General features: G+C 45.0%; 1 protein-coding gene across 1 annotated transcript in view; it reads left to right on the top strand.

Moving 5' to 3' along the window:
* Positions 1 to 16249, top strand: part of HMCN2 (hemicentin 2) — a 191600-nt gene that overhangs the window by 14488 nt on the left and 160863 nt on the right. Inside the window, 7 exon segments of the mRNA XM_043980824.1 lie at positions 1970 to 2040; positions 2991 to 3149; positions 6091 to 6213; positions 11962 to 12133; positions 13091 to 13197; positions 13556 to 13676; positions 14071 to 14334. Coding sequence (XP_043836759.1) covers positions 1970 to 2040; positions 2991 to 3149; positions 6091 to 6213; positions 11962 to 12133; positions 13091 to 13197; positions 13556 to 13676; positions 14071 to 14334 — 1017 coding nt within the window.

Genomic DNA, 16249 nt, shown 5'->3' with positions numbered 1-16249 from the left:
ATCCAGCCTCAGACACTTTGTGTGATCCTGGGTAAGTAATTTAACCCCAGTTGCCTCCAAAAAGGAAAAAAGGCATGATCTTTAGTTGGTTTAATTACAGCTTCACCATTGAGGAAGAAGGCAAATCCCTGAAGTGTAGCATTAACCTCATGACATGCAACCCAGGGTTAAAAAGAACTCATACCAGTTTCAGTGGCTCTTTTTTGACTTGGAAGGTAGAAGGGACTTCAGAGATCATCTAGGTTCACCTCCTCATTTTGTAAATGAGAAAACTAAGAATGAGTGAGCATGTGACTTGCCCAAGGTCATCTAACCAATACATGGCAGAGACAGGATTTGAATCCAAGTCCTCTGACTCCAAATCCAGCATGATTCCTACTGCACTGTGCTATTTCTTCGATTCCAACTTTTTCCTCACCTACCCTCCTTTACTTGAAGTTCCTAAAGTTGTCTGCATGTCAACATAGTATAGAGAGGAGTGACAGGCATATGTATCTCTGGGCAGAGTTGGGGTGGGTGAGTGGAGTTTGTGTGTGTTGAGGGTGGAGTAGGGGGCAGATTCCCAACCTGTTTTGTAATTTTCTAAGCTGATATTCTCCCTTTAAATGGGGAGAAAGAAAGACCTGATGGCTGGCCTCACCAGTGACCTCTGTAGCCCCTATGGAATGGGAGGTCACCCAAAGTTGGTCTTCTCCACACTGGATTGTGAGCTCTTTGAGGACAGGGACTGTCTTTTGCTTCTTCTTCTTCTTCCTCTTCTTCTTTGTATCCCCATCACTTAACACAGTGCTCCACACATAGTAGGTGCTTAGTAAATGTTTATTGACTGACTGATAAAAGGAATAGGTGGTAGAAGCAGTAAGACTTCTGTCACTGTCAGTTCACACATGGACATAGCTGTCTGGTAGTAAGTGGAAAAGCTAGGATTCGAACTCAGTACCCTTTCTTCTAAATATAGAACTTTTTTTTATCCTACAACTATCTTACCTTTCTCCTTCTTCTTGGTCCAGGAAAGGCATACACAATAAATAATAACAACAATGGCAACAACAATGACAATAACAACAGCTAACATTTATATAGTGCCTACTATGTGCCAGACAATAAGCTAAGTACTTTCTAAATATCATCTAATTTGATTCTCACAACAACTCTGGGAGGTAGGTGCTCCTTTAATTTCCATTGTACTGGTGAGGAAACTGAGGCAAACAGAGGTCAAGTTTTTTGCCTAGAGTTGAAAAGGCAGTAAGGCCAGATTTAAACTCAGGCCTTCCTTACTACTCCAGGCCCTGACCTACCTTGCCACCTCAATCAATCAACGATTAGTTAAGTAGCTACCACATTCCAGGTTCAGGGACTACAATACCCTCCCCCAAAAAGGAGTCCCTGACCTCAAGTGACTTACACTCTCCCAGAAAAGACACAAGTTACACATGTAAATATATAAAAATATATACAAAGTGAATACAAGATTAGTGGTGGTGGTGGTGGTGAGTGGGCGGGGGGGGGGGGGCACGGCGGGACACAACACCCTGGCAGTTGGGAGGAACAGAAAGGACTCTGTAGAAGGTGGGACTTGAGTGGAGTCTAAGATGAGGAGGTGAGGAGGGAGTTCCTGTGCAAAGGCAGAGATGGGAGATGGTGTGTCCTGAGTGAGGCATAGCAAGGAGGGCACCTTGGCTGGACCATCGAGTGCATGAAAGTGACTTAGGTGTAATGAGCCTGGGAAGGTAGGCTGGAGCCAGGCTCTGAAGGGCTTTGCATGCCAGACAAAAGAGCATGTGCTTGCTCCTAGAGGCAGTGACAACCCAGGAGAGTTCTCGAGCTCAGGCAGTTGATATTTCACTCTCATCTCCTTGGAGAAGGATAAATAGGATGGGATCCCACTCCCACTCCCTTCCCCATCTCTAGAGCAGGGCCCTTCTGGCATTGTAAGGGAGGTCCCAGTTTGCCTTGGTCTCTTTGGCAGATATTGGACCAGTGACCCTCACATCGGATCCTGCCGTGTTCCAGCGAGAACTGAGAGAACTCTATGTTCAGGTGAGGCTACCTTCTAGGCTCCTGTTTCACAGGAGCTTTGCTTTCCCCAAAGCAATTTTCATTCCCTTCTTTCTCTCCTGCCTATTCCTGCCCAAACTCCCTGGCCAATCATGGGAGGCTAGAATATCCTGGTCTCTTGTTCCATCATCCTCTAAGACTTTTGGTTGGGGTGCATATTCTTACATGTTGGTGAATCAAGATATTTTTGGAAGTCATGAAGACCTATTTTTTCTAATATTTTTATTGGTATATTTTGTTTTCTTTTTTCTTTCTTTTCTTTTCTTTTTTTTTTTGGTTTTGTGGGGCAAAGAGGGTTAAGTGACTTGCCCAGGGTCACACAGTTAGTAAGTGTCAACTGTCTGAGGCTGGATTTGAACTCAAGTCCTCCTGGATTCAGGGCCGGTGCTTTATCCACTGTGCCACCTAGCTGCCCCCTGGTATATTTTGTTTTCATGTCATCTGTATTTTCAAATGTATTCCTTCCCTTCCCTCTCCCAGTTATCCCTCAAAACAAATTTTTTTCAAAGGGGAAAAAGTGTAGCAAAACTAAGATACTGAAAAAATTCTGCTATGCATAGTGTTCCACATCCATAGATCCCCAACTCTGAAAAGAGTAGGGGTGAGGGACATGAAGGCACATTTTTGTCAGTTGCAATGTCCTGGGTTTGATAACACCCCCTTGTTATTTTTTGCTGAGGGCAGAGACAAGAGATGACTGGGGTGGGGGGAAGGGAGAAGATGGGGAAGGTGGTATGCCTTTGCTTCTGAAATTGTTTGAATGGAGTTGAGGAGGGGATGAATGCAGAGACAAATGTTTGGTTGGACCAGTGGAATGTTGAATGAACAGGGAGAGTTTGAGAGAACTCAACTGTTCTCTCTGTAAGTTTCTTCATGTTTCCTACATTGAAGAAGGTCAGGGAACGCTGTCCTAATGCTGAATTGGGTCACAGGGTGGAGGTGATTGCCCAGAGATGAGTGTCGGTGCCATCAAGGCGGCAGTGGAGATCTCCAACCCCGGCTCTTACATCTATGTATTTTCGGATGCCCGAGCCAAGGATTACCATCGGAAGCCAGAGCTGCTGCGACTTCTCCAGCTCAAACAGTCTCAGGTGGGCACCGGCCTGTCCCTCTTCTGGAGGGGGCCAGAAGGGTAGGGACAGGGCAGAGCCATGGGGGAGTGGGTGCTTCCTGACCCCATTGGGAATCTGAGTGCCTGCTAACTGTGAACACCAGTATGGTAGAGTAAGGAGAGGAAGACAGGGTTGAGGCTGGTGCCTTTTCTTCGACAGTCTGGGAGCCAGTCCCCCAGCTGGCCAAGAGTCATGAGCCCACAAGTATGAAGCTAACCTGGTCACTTCCAAGTGTGTTCTCATCCTCTTGGGCCCCAAGCCTGCTGAGGCTGGGGCTTGCAACTTTCTCCACATGGAGTTATTTTTGATAAAGACCATATTACCCCTACTCCTTTTACACCCTGTCAAAGCTTATGCAATCCATCATTTTCCTGGCACTCAGACGAGTTTTCTTCATATGGCTCACGAGTTATTTTTCCCATTGTCTCAATGTTTGGAAGTGTTGAGTTGTGGGATTTTTTTTTTTCAAGGAGGCGAGTGAGAAGGGAGATGCTCCCATCTGGATGGGGCTGTAATGGCCTTGTGTGGAAGCTTGTGCTGTGCATCTCTGCTGTCAGGTGCCCAAGAACATTATGGGCTTTCCATTGTGAACTTCCTGTGCCTTTGTAGCTCATTTCTAGGACTTGGGGAGGGGAGAATAGAGGAATGGTTTCTAACAGGAATAACCTTGAGAACAAGGCTCTTCTTTAATTCCCATATTGCTGACAGAGGAACTTTCTGCACCAAAAACATGACTGAGAGGCCAGTTTTCTCAAAGTATAACTAATGGAAGGGAGGAATCTATAGGTACAGATTACTTAGAAGTCACACAACCAGATTCAGAGGCTGGCGTTGGATACTACTGCTTCTTTCAGTTGGTCTGGATCTCTCCTCAACTCCATCCTAAGGCATGCCTCAGGTTTCCAGGCATAGCTTTTATGATTTTTTTCCCCCTTCTTTTTTCTGTACCTTTAAAGTGAGGCAGTTGGGGTTAAGTGACTTGCCCAAGGTCACACAGCTAATAAGTGTTAAGTGTCTGAGGCTGGATTTGAACTCAGGTACTCCTGAATCCAGGGCCTGTGCTTTATCCACTGCACCACCTAGCTGCCCCTCCTTCCTACCTTTTGGAAAGAAACAGTATTGGCTCTGTACCAAGAGGACCCAAATCTTAAAGCTTGCTCTACTTCCTACCTAAGTGATCTTGGGCAAGTCACCTCCTTTCTCTGGGCCTCAGTATCCTCATCTATAAAATAAAAGAACTGGACTCAGTCAATCAGTCACCAAGCATTTATTAAATGACAACCATTGTGCGTGCCAGGCGCTAAATGAAATGATCTCCCCCCTCAAGGAGCTTGCATTCTATCAGGGACAACATCATTTATTAAGCATATGCAAAACACACATACAAAGAAAATATGACCAGATTTGGGGGAGGAGCTCAGGACTTTTGAGCACTCCATTTACTGCACCGCCATGGTCAGACCTGTGCTTTAGGAAGATGAGCTTGACAACTAAGTAGAGGATGGACTGGATTGGGTTTGCTAACATTTATATAGCACTTTAAAGTTTGCAGAGCACTTTGTATGTATGATTTCATTTGAGCCTTCACAACACCCTTATTCAATAGGTGCTGTTATTATCCCTATTTTAAAGATGAGGAAACTGAAGCTAAAAGAGCTTATCTCACTTGCCCAAGGTCACATAGATAGTAGATGTTTGATGTAGGATTTGGACTCATGTCTTCCTGACTCTATCCTATGACTTTCCTCCATATCTTTTTCCTTTCTTCAGGCAAGGAAAACAATTAAAGTTTAATTAGCTTCAATTTGCCTTTGTAAACCTTCCCATTTCTTATCACAGGGAATTCCATTTCTTGTTTCAACACGAACATAGTGAGACCTCAGACTTAATGGGTTCAACTCCCAATCTCCTCAAATATGAGGCTGGTTATTGGATCAATATGGTACATTGATAGCACCAATAGTTACATTATTAGATGATCTAAAAGTAGTGTGATTTTTACCCCCTAACCCTTCTCTTCTTTCTACCACTTCACCACCTTCCTTGCAGCAATTAATTTTGTTTTTGTTTTTTTGGCTGGGCAATGAGGGTTAAGTGACTTGCCCAAGGTCACACAGCTAGTAAGTGTCTGAGGCCATATTTGAACTCAGGTCCTCCTGACTCCAGGACCGGTGCTCTATCCACTGCGCCACCTAGCTGCCCCCCTGCAGCAATTCAACAGGACCCACGTAGCACCAAGAACTATTTGAAATTTGTCTTTACTTCATGGGTTGCCATAGCCAAAGGAGACCATTGGTATCCTTTATCCCACATTAGCCTCTGTGCACTTCTCTGGGTTGATCCTTGAGTGACAGATTCAATTTATCCAAAGTATTGTTCATGAACCCTTTCCAGCATGGTGGCATCTACCAGAACTTTCACTCTACTGGCATGGCTTTTAAATATCCAAGGTTTTGTGTAGGAGGATTCCTTCTTAACATTATACATTTTCCAAGAGCTTCATAGGTCCAGATACTAGGTTTTCTATTGGCTGTTGATTAAGAAAAATAAGGATTTCTGTAGGGATTCATAGACTCCTTGAAATGAATGGGTCAGAATCCACTGATGTGGACCAAGCTGATTTCCTTAAATGCCCTATAAGGTTCTACTGTTGCTTTCTTCACCAGAGGTCCTCAGGTGGGTGGAGTTCTGGGAAAAGTTACTGCCCATACAGGTCTTAGAATTTAGAGCTGGAAGTGGCTCATAGGGGTCATCTAGTCTAAGCTTCCTCATTTTATAGTGAATATGCTGAGCAAGAAAAAGAGAGGAAATAATTTTACAAGGCCACACAGCCATGATGTAGGAGTCAAATCCTGGTCTATTGGCTCCAGATCCAATGCATTTTTCATTCAATTTCATTTTTGCTGTTGCCCTATTTTAGGTGGTCTTTGTGCTGACAGGTGACTGTGGTGATCGCACTCATCCTGGATATCTGGCGTACGAGGAGATTGCTGCCACCAGTTCTGGCCAGGTGTTCCACTTGGATAAACAGCAAGTGAATGAGGTGCATCTTGTTTTAAGGGATGATTTTCTTTGAGGAGAAGGGAAGAGGAGATATATTGGGAAATAGAGGTAACATAAAAACAAAGTATACCAATATTCATCCTGCTATTCAGTTCCATTTACCAAATATTTATTAAGTCCCTACTGTGTGCAAGAGTCTAGAGATACTTACCAACCTATAAGTTAGTACCTTAGGTAAGTGACCATGGACACTGAATATATTTAGAGCTGGTTGATATGTGTGTTAGTTCTACTGGAAGATGTTTTGATGCTTCTGCAAAAAAAAAAAAAAAAAAAAAGGGTGGGCGAGATGCCTTCTCAAATCTCTTCTTTGGGACCAAGCTTGGTCATTATAATTTGTCTGCATTCAAGTTCTTTCTTTTCTTTCCTTCTTCCTCCTTTTTTGCTATTGTTGTGCTTTCCATTTACACCATTGTAGTCATTGTTATATTGTTTGCCTAGTTTTGCTTATTTCACTTTGCATCAGTTAGTATGTCATCCTATACTTCTCTATTTTCATCATGTTCATTGTTTCTAATGTCAGCTGAGTCTTAGATTCACTCAAGGCATTGATCTACACTATTTTTTTCCCGGGGCAATGAGGGTTAAGTGACTTGCCCAGGGTCACACAGCTAGTAAGTGTCAAGTGTTTGAGGTCGGATTTGAACTCAGGTTCTCCTGAATCCAGGGCCAATGCTTTATTCACTGTGCCACCTAGCTGCCCCTGATCTATACTATTGAGAAGAATATCCCATACCAATGGACTTTGGGACTTGGGTTACACTTACAACACTGTAATCATTCCATTATATTCACGTACCACAATTTGTTTAACCATTCCCTTGTAGATGGACATCTATTTTGTTTCCAGTCTTTTCTACCATGAAGAGTGCTGCTATGTCACCCATTAATTTTTTTAACTCAGGTCCTCCTAACTCTAAGGCGGATGCCCTATCCACAGCTACTCATTTTTTTTTTTCAGGGCTATGGGGGTTAAGTGACTTGCCCAGGGTCACACAGCTAGTAAGTGTCAAGTGTCTGAGGCCAGATTTGAACTCAGGTCCTCCTGAATCCAGGGCCAGTGCTTTATCCACTGCTCCACCCAGCTGCCCCCTATCCATTTATTTTTACTAGTCATTTCAAACCAGGTATGGAGGAAGAAGGGAGTTTTGTGAGACTTGTGTGTGCTATGATCAGAGGAAAGAAGATTCTTCCCTTTTTAGGAATTGGCATCAGAGGCTAACAGAGTTCTTGGCTTTGTGAGCATGTGTCCCTGCGTGCACATTGTACTAGGTTCAGAGGCTCCTCTCCTGGGTATGAGAGTAAACTTAGAGTTCATGGTCTCCAGGGCTGTGCTTAAATGACTGTGTCTTCATTTCCTTGGGAGGGGTTAGATTTTGTAGTCTTTTACTACACCCTAAGATTTCAGTATCTCTGGTTACCCCAAGAGCTGAATCACTAAATCCCCGAGAAGAAACTGCATTTTGACATAGCATTGGCCAGGTCCCCCACTCCCAGGGCTAACATAGATGCCCTCCCCCTCACTCCAGTCCTCTCCAGTCCTGGAGCCTGCTCACAGGCACATAACAGATGCTCTTTATTACTTGTGGATCAATCAGCAAGTGCCCGCTTCAGGCTAGCCTAAGGAACTTTATTGAAACAGAGATTTGGAGACTCTGCTGGTGGAAGTCCCAGCATTTCGGGAGTTGTCCTGGAATGTGAGCTTTGGAGGAGTGGAGGGAAAGGATTTGGTTAGATTAGTGGGCTGAAGTTAAAATGATTGCTGATTGCATGGATTAGCTGCTAGACAGGGGCCTGGAACTTTTCTTCTTTCCTGGATCCTAGTCACCCGAGCTTGTTAACTTAATTGCCTAGTGCTGAGAAGGGAGCCCACAGCCCCTGCCAGATGTTCAGGGATTGTTCTGGGGGCATTCCAGTACCCTGGGAAGGAAATCTGGGTAGTTTAGGCTGTAGGTATCCATTCTGGGAGGTTCCACAGACTTGCTTGAGAGTCAGTAAGGTGTAGGGGAAAAAGGGTGTTAACCTAAAATTGGTAGACCCGGATTTGTCCTGGCAATACCAGGATACAAACTTTGTGACTTCACAAGTCGCTCTGCCTGACTCAGTCACAGCCGTTTTTATGTGTAAAATGAGGACACAACAAACATTAAGCTCCTACCGTATGCATACCATTATGCCAATTGCCGGAAGAGATAGTTTAGATTCAACAGAATATCAGCCTGGGCTGCCTATGACACAGGGTTAAAGAGAGGACAAAGGGATTTAAAGTTGGAAGGGACTTTATACATTTAACCCATCCATTTTATAGATGAGGAAACTGGGGTCCAGAGAAAGGATGTGTCTTGCCCAAGATAAGGCACCAGTTAGTAAGTCTCCCTGGACACTATTGCGCATAGTAGATACTAAATAAATGTTTGTTAAATGAATGGAATAATGGGGCTGATATTCAAACCCAGATCTTTTGACTCCAAGCCCAGCTCCTTTTCTACTGTATCACAGGAGAAAATGGCATGTGAAAGGCCTCTGTAAACTGTGTGAGGATATACAAATACGGGAGTTTTATTATGATTGCTACTGGCTCCAACTCATGGTTGAGAGAAGAGTAAATTCAGAAATCACAATCGTGCTATCATCTTGCAGTTGTAAAATCCTTTTTGATTTTTCAAAGTGCTGTCACAGCTCATCATGTTTTAACTTTTTGAGAACCCTATATGAAATGTAGGTCAATTACTGTCTCGCTTCTCGGCCTACTAGGGCTAAGATCAAGTGCATTATTGTGTGTATCCTGCTTGAATTCTATAATAAGTACATAGTAGTTGCCCAGAAAATATTTGTTGAATGAATAAATTCCCATTTGATAGAGGAGGAAAGTAAGGTTCAGAGTTACTTAGGGGTTGGGTGATTGTCTTATACTACCCAGTGAATTAAAGGCAGTGCTGGGACTAAAATCTAGCCCAGGGGTTCCACTTTTAGTCCTTAGGATCCTTCCCCTGTGCTCAACTGACCTCTTTAGGAAGGGCATCTGTTGGACCTGTTCATTCCCATAGTAGGGGTGAAGAAGTAGGGTGTTCTCATGGTAGGTAAGTTGGGCATTTGGGGGTGAACCATTCTGAAGACCTGGCTGAAGCTAAGCCCTCTCCCCATGCTTCTCTACTCAGAGCCCATGCATGGACTGAGGAGACCCTGCCTCCAAGCTCAGAAGTCCAGCCTCTATGTTTTCTGGACCGTGGCTAAGAGACCAAATTTGTCTCCTCTGGCTTCCTGCCACCTCCTTTCCAGCCACTCTCAGCTGTCAGATCCCCCAGGAAAAGCTGCAGGGGTAATAATTTATCTGCAGCGAGTGATGGAACAGGGGCCATCTGGCAGTGATAAGGACACTAGATTCTTTAATTCTTACCATCAGCAAATGGTCGTGCTTGACTGGTAATTCCAAAATATCCCTGGCTCAGTCATCAGCTCTCTAAGCCTCCCCACTACGCCCGCCCCCACCCCAATTGCCTCACCCTGCCGACATCTGGAAGACATAGACCAGACCAAATAAATATTTAGCTTCTTAATAAAGCTGCTTACTCTGGGCTCTCTCTGGACTTTGCTCCTGAGGTCTTCTGGGGATTGGAGGGTCTTGAAACCTATCACTTTGGTACATAAGAATTGTGGGGGAATTTAATTTGACATATCTTTAGGGAGTGCATTGGCTCATGAAGTGTTCCCCTGCACCCTGAAGGGAGAAGAGGGATGTGTCCAGCTGGGAATGCCCGGACAGAAGCCTCTAAACTGGGCTTCCAGTCTTTCCTTCCCTCCTCCCCCAGTCATTCAGTAGCATGAACTCCTGGGTGTCTGTCTCTCCCTCCTCCAAAAAGTAACAGAACAGGCCTGTAATGATGTTATAGGCAGCTTCCTTCCCTTCTCAGATTATTATTTCCTCTGGCTTCCCATGATGGGCACCTGCTTCCCAAGGTCATTGTGAAATCTTCTTTGTTAGGGATTCTGGGAAACTTGACTTTGACATAAAGCCAGGGTAGAAATAGTGAAAGGGGATGAAGGGAGAGATCTGGGAAAGTGAGCCTCTTTTTTATAGGTAATTTAAAGCAATCATTTATAAGGTACATACTGGGTGTCCAGCATGCCCTGCTTTTCATTCCCCTAACAAGTGTGGACAGATCACCTCTATCATGTCTGTTGGTCTCTCTCCCTTTTCTGGGAGAGCCCTTGGAATCCCTTTAGGAATTATAGTCTCTGTTCTCTAGGATCACTTTGGGAATTCTAGTCTGTTCCCTAAGGTCCCTTTGGGAATTCTAGTCTCCATCTCTGAGATCCCTTTCTACAGGCTGGAGATGGTATTTGCTCTCTAGCTGCTTTTTCTGTGATGAGGATGACATTACAGGATCATTGTGAGGATCAAATGAGATAACATGAAAAGCACTTTGCAAACCTTCAAATGTTTTATAAATGCTAGTGATTATTAGAGAATCAGAGGAAGAGATAAGAGTTTCACTCCTTTGGGAAACCCTATTGAGGAGAAATGGCATTCATATCCATGAAACAGTTAGAAAACAGTATATAATGAAAAGCTAAAGATGAGTAGTATAGACTTTAGGTATGGTGGGAGGTTTGGAGAAAGCAGGTAATGGTATGGGCTAGTCATCAAAGAAAGCTTTATGGAGGAAGATTTGAGTTGGGCCCTGAAGGATGTATAATATTTGAATAGGCAGAAACAAGGGCATTTCAGATGAAGGAATATACTTTATGGAGACATCAGCATAGAAGATACTGTGGGAACATCAGTATGTGTATGAGAATGATGAGGGGCTCACTGTGGTCATAGGGTTGGGTTCACACTTGGGAGTCATGAGAAAGATAAGGGTAGGATCATAGAACCACGGATCTAGGGGACTTTAGAGGCCACGTTTTATAGAGGGGAAAGCTAAGGCTCAGAGAGGTTAAGCGATTTGTACAAGGTCACACAGGTAGTATGTAACAGAGTTGGGGTTTGAACTCAGGTACTTGGAATCTGGAGTCAAGTGGTCTTCCTTCCTTCCTCCCTTCCTCCCTTCCTCCCTTCCTTCCTTCCTTCCTTCCTTCCCTCCCTCCCTCCCTCCTTCCCTCCCTCCCTCCTTCCCTCCCTCCTTCCTTCCCTTCCTCCCCTCCCTCCCTCCTTTCTTTCTTTCTTTCTTTCTTTCTTTCTTTCTTTCTTTCTTTCTTTCTTTCTTTCTTTCTTTCTTTCTTTCTTTCTTTCTTTCTTTCTTTCTTTCTTTCTTTCCTTCTTTCTTGGCAATGAGGGTTAAGTGTTTTGTAGAAACAGAGAGGGAAGAGATTTCTTGAGTTAGTTCACAGCATTCACTTGCCCAGGATCACACAGCTAGTAAGTGTCTGAATCCTGATTTGAACTCAGCTCCTCCTGAATCCAGGGCCCGTACTTTTATCCACTGCGCCACCTAGCTGCCCCAAATAGTCATTTTACTGTAGAAGGCTGTAGTCAACTGTGATAGGGCCTTGAGCATTAGACTCTGGAGTTTGAACTTGATATAAAGAGCACTGGGGAGTTTGCTTTCCTTTATTCTCAGGTATTATGACTTAGTCCCTTCTCACTTCACATTCAATGTTACCTTCGAGCATATTGGCTTTGAAAATGGTGCCCACGAGAAGCCCAAGATTTGTAGAAACAGAGAGGGAAGAGGTTTCTTGAGTTAGTTCACAGCATTCCCTCTCCCTGCCTTCCATGTTGCAGGTCCTGAAGTGGGTAGAGGAAGCCATCCAGGTCTCTAAGGTCCACCTGCTCTCCACGGATCATGAGAACGAAGGAGAACACACCTGGCAGATCCCGTTTGATCCCAGTCTAAAAGAGGTCACCATCTCCCTGAGTGGTCCTGGCCCAGAGATTGAAGTGAGAGACCCACTGGGTATGGAACTGTCATTGCTAGACTTGGCTTCCCACCCTAAAGCAGGACATAGTAAATGTAGAGCTGGGCAGAGGAGGAGGAGGAAAAGGAAATGGATACCTAGAACCCCTGCTAGATGTGGTAGGGAAGTCCTTGGGCCCTGGCTCTCAAATGGACATCTCTCTTTGGAGAGAGGAGGGAAGAGGACCAGAAGCCAGTCTGGGCCAGGGTATAATGGAAAGAGAATTGGGAACCAGAGGACCTGTGGTCATGGACTTTCTTGTCTACTCACTACTTGTGTGACCTTGGGCAAGGCACTTCATTTCATCCAATCTAATAATCCAATAAGTCTTTATTGAGTGCCTACTTTACTCCTCCTGCCTTTAGCGTCCTCATCTATAAAATGAAGGTGTCGAGACTGACTACCTGTTCTCTGAGGGCCTTTCCAGTTCTAAATTATATTATTCTATAACTCTTAAGAAACATTAAGACCCAAGTATGGAAGAGTTAGACAAGGTGCTTGTTCAAAAAGATAATACGGGGCTAGGATTGGAGTTTCTAAAGAGTCTCACTTGGGTGGTTCAAGAGGACTTGGGATGTGGGTTTGGTGGAGGAAGATAGTTATAGAAGGATTGGGTTTCCAGAGATATAACAGGGAGCCTTCAGTGGTGAGGAGGGAATGACGGTAAAAGGTATATGACTCTATAAGAATCCTGTCCCGGCCTATCAGGGAGTGTCCCCATTGTCCCCAAGAAAAGGATCATAGCTCTAGAGTTGGAAGAGAAACTAAGGAGAGGCCATCTTGCCCAACACCCTGATTTTACAGTTGAGGAAACTGAGGCTCAAAGAGGTTAAGGGATTTGGCCAAGGTCACACAAGTAGCAGCTGCAGAGGAGGGTTTTGAACATAGGGCATCTAACTCCAGAGACTCTTTCCATGACACCTATGAGTTTTCTTGGTTCTTTTTGTTTTGCTTAGGGAGGATTCTTCAGAAGGATGAAGGACTGAACATGCTTCTTAACATCCCAGACTCTGCCAAAGTGGTGGCTTTTAAGCCTGAGCATCCTGGTCTTTGGTCCATCAAGGTAGGGTAGAGGGAGCCTTTAGGGTGGGAGGAGAGACTAGGACAAGGAGTTGGGGATGAGGAAGGGAGGTTGTGGAGGTTTGGAGGAGAATGTTTGAGGGTGGTTGGTGGGGAGAGAGGGAAGGTTCAGGTCTGGGATCAAAAGGCAACTCCAGAGGTCTAGGTCCACTTCCCTCCAATCTTTTCTAGGCCTGGGACAGTAGGTGGATATGGATTATGGGTGTAGGGTAAAGACACAGAACTGAGTGGGTTGAGGGTCAAGACTGATGTGATCCTCAACTATATAGGTGGTCCTGAGAGTGAGGGTGGAGGTTCTGTGGGTGACATTCCCTGGGACATGGGCATGGGGACTGTGATAGGTCTATAGCAGCGGCCGCCATTCGGTGAGGATCACGGGCATCAGCAACATCAGTTTCCAAGCTGGCTTCACCACCCAGCCCTCCCTGGACCTCAACCATACCATTGAGTGGCCTTTGCAAGGTATGGTGGTTTTGGCATCAGGTGTAGACCTTGGGGAGGGAGAGGGGAGTTTACCTTTAGTTTTCCCTTCTCACCTGGAACAGCTATTCCCTTCCCATCCCCCTCACCAAAAAAGACCTCTCTGTCTTATGTTCCCTCTTTCCCCCATAGTTTGCTAAAGAAAGCTGAACTAAGGAGTTTTTGGTTATCCCTCCTAGGTAGTGTACTTACATTTTCAAAAGGCCCCGTTGAAGCTCTAACATAAAGGGACCATTTATTTGTTTGGGAATTCCAGGAACCAGAGCAGGAAGATGAGGGAGAGATCTGGGGTTGGGCCATGCCAAACTTACGTCTTTCCCTCCACTGCCCACAAAACTATAACCCATTCCAATGGGTCTCCCTCTTTCCTCTGCAGGGGTTCCCATATCTCTGGTGATCAACTCCACAGGGCTGCTGGCCCCAGGGCACCTGGACTCAGTAGAGCTTTCCCACAGCTCTGGCCAGCCCCTGCTGACCCTGCCAACTCGGCCCTTATCCAATACCTCCTCCCACCAATTGTGGGTGGGACCCCCTTTTCAAGTGCCCAGGGAACGATTCTACCTGAAGGTGAAGGGTGAGGATCATGAAGGCAATCCCCTGCACCGAATCTCTAATGTGGCCTACCATGGAGTGGCTCCAGGTAAGCAGTCACTTCTTTCATCTGCTTTGGACATTTGAGGTCCACCTCTTCCAGAAGCTCTCTCTTCCCCATGTTGTTTTCTTTCCTCCTTAAACTCCTAAAGCACTTAGACTCACTAAAAAATTAAAATAAAAAAATAAAAACACTTAGAGTCGACACAGCACTGTGCTGTAGCTAATGATGATTAATTAATCAATCAACAAACACTCATTAAGCACTATGTATCAGACAGGGAAGTTCAGTGGTGCAGTGGATAGAGAGCCAGGTACAGAATTATTCTGGAATCAGGAAGACCTGAGTTCAAATCTGGCCTCAGATACTTGACACTTACTAGCTGTGTGACCCTGGGCAAGTCACTTAACCCTCATTGCCCTGCAAAAAAAAAAAAAAAGGTTATTGGTTGTATTTGTTGTTAGTGTTCAGTTGTTTTAGTCATGTCTTTGAGTTTTTGTGACCCTATTTGGGGTTTTCTTGGCAACGATACTGGTTTGTCTTTTCCTTCTCCAGTTCATTTTACAATTGAGGAAACTGAGCAAAAGGTTAAATGACTTGTCCAGAGTTGCACAACTAGTAAGTATCTGAGGTCAGATTTGAACTTAGGAAGACGAGTCTTCCTGACTCCAGGCCTGGTACTCTATCCACTGTGCTACCTAGCTTCCTGTTGATTGGATTTAACTGTCCCTAATACCCCAGGCCCCACATGCACACACATGGCTGGAGATGCTCAGGAAACTAGCTCAGAGATGTAGATGTGATTTAAATTTCAACAGCTCCATTGGTCTGGGAACTTAGAACTGAGTGAGAAGAGTCCCCCTTCATCCCTAATAGCTCCTAGTGATGACAGGTCATCATTGTCGAAGTCCAGGTGGTGTGACTGGGTTGGGGAAAATCCAGATTCCAGGCCACCTCCAGCCTTTCCCTTTTGTCTCCTCTATTGCTTCTGGGCCCTAGAAAGAGAATGTGATCTTTGCACAGCTGTGAGGCTGAGTTTCTGGGAAGGAATTTCTGCAGGGGGAATAGGAGTCTTCTTTTTTCTTCTTGACCAACCCGATTGTTGGAGCTCAGCACTGACTTTTGATCTCTGTCTTTGTTTTTGCTTTAGATAGAATGGGGAGGGGGGAAATGTGGTTTGGGGTTTTTGTATGTTTGTGTTGTTTTTTCTTCTGTCTGGGAAACATGGACCTTGGGAAGGAAAGTTAGATGTACATCTTGGAGCAGGATGCTCTGTCTGGAGATAAGATGGTGGTGATGCTATGAACTGAGACCCTGGGTCGCTGGCACTTCTAGGTCTTCTGAGGAAAGGGGGAATGGGAAGGCTTCAGAGCCTAGCCGGGCCCTGGCAAAACTGCCAGTGAAGGGAGGGGGGTGGGCTGTGGGATGCTCACAAAGATGTTGGGTAGTGGTCCAGGCCTCTCATCCCCTGGGATGTGGCTGGGAGCCCATATGACTGTATCATAAGCTCGCCCCACCCTGTTTTCTGAGGAGGTTGACTACATTGTCTCACCCTAAGTGTATCTCTAGGGGATTGGCTTCGGGGAGAGTGGGGGGAGATTTGTCTCTCTGTTGGGTCAGGGAGGAATGGGGTATATGCAGAAGTTGAATAACTGCCTGAAGTCCTATAATGAGGGAGTGACAGAACTGGGGATGAGATGGGAGTTTGCAGTATCATGTAATTTTAGAATCAGAAAGGAATTTGGAGAACAGTGGAACAAAAAAACCAAAACATTGACCCGAAATTCAGGAGAATGGGCTATATTTAGAATCACAAAATTCAAGGACTGGAAGGAAACCCAGTGGCCATATAGTCTACCCCGTCCATGATAGGAATCTCCATTCAAATGTACCCAATAAGGGGACAAGGAATCTTGACTCTGGCACAGTCACTATATAACTGGGGCCATGCTCTGAGTCTCAG

Source organism: Dromiciops gliroides, chromosome 2, assembly GCF_019393635.1.
Source record: "Dromiciops gliroides isolate mDroGli1 chromosome 2, mDroGli1.pri, whole genome shotgun sequence".
NCBI lineage: Eukaryota > Metazoa > Chordata > Mammalia > Microbiotheria > Microbiotheriidae > Dromiciops > Dromiciops gliroides.
This window is presented reverse-complemented; position numbering and strand designations above follow the sequence as displayed.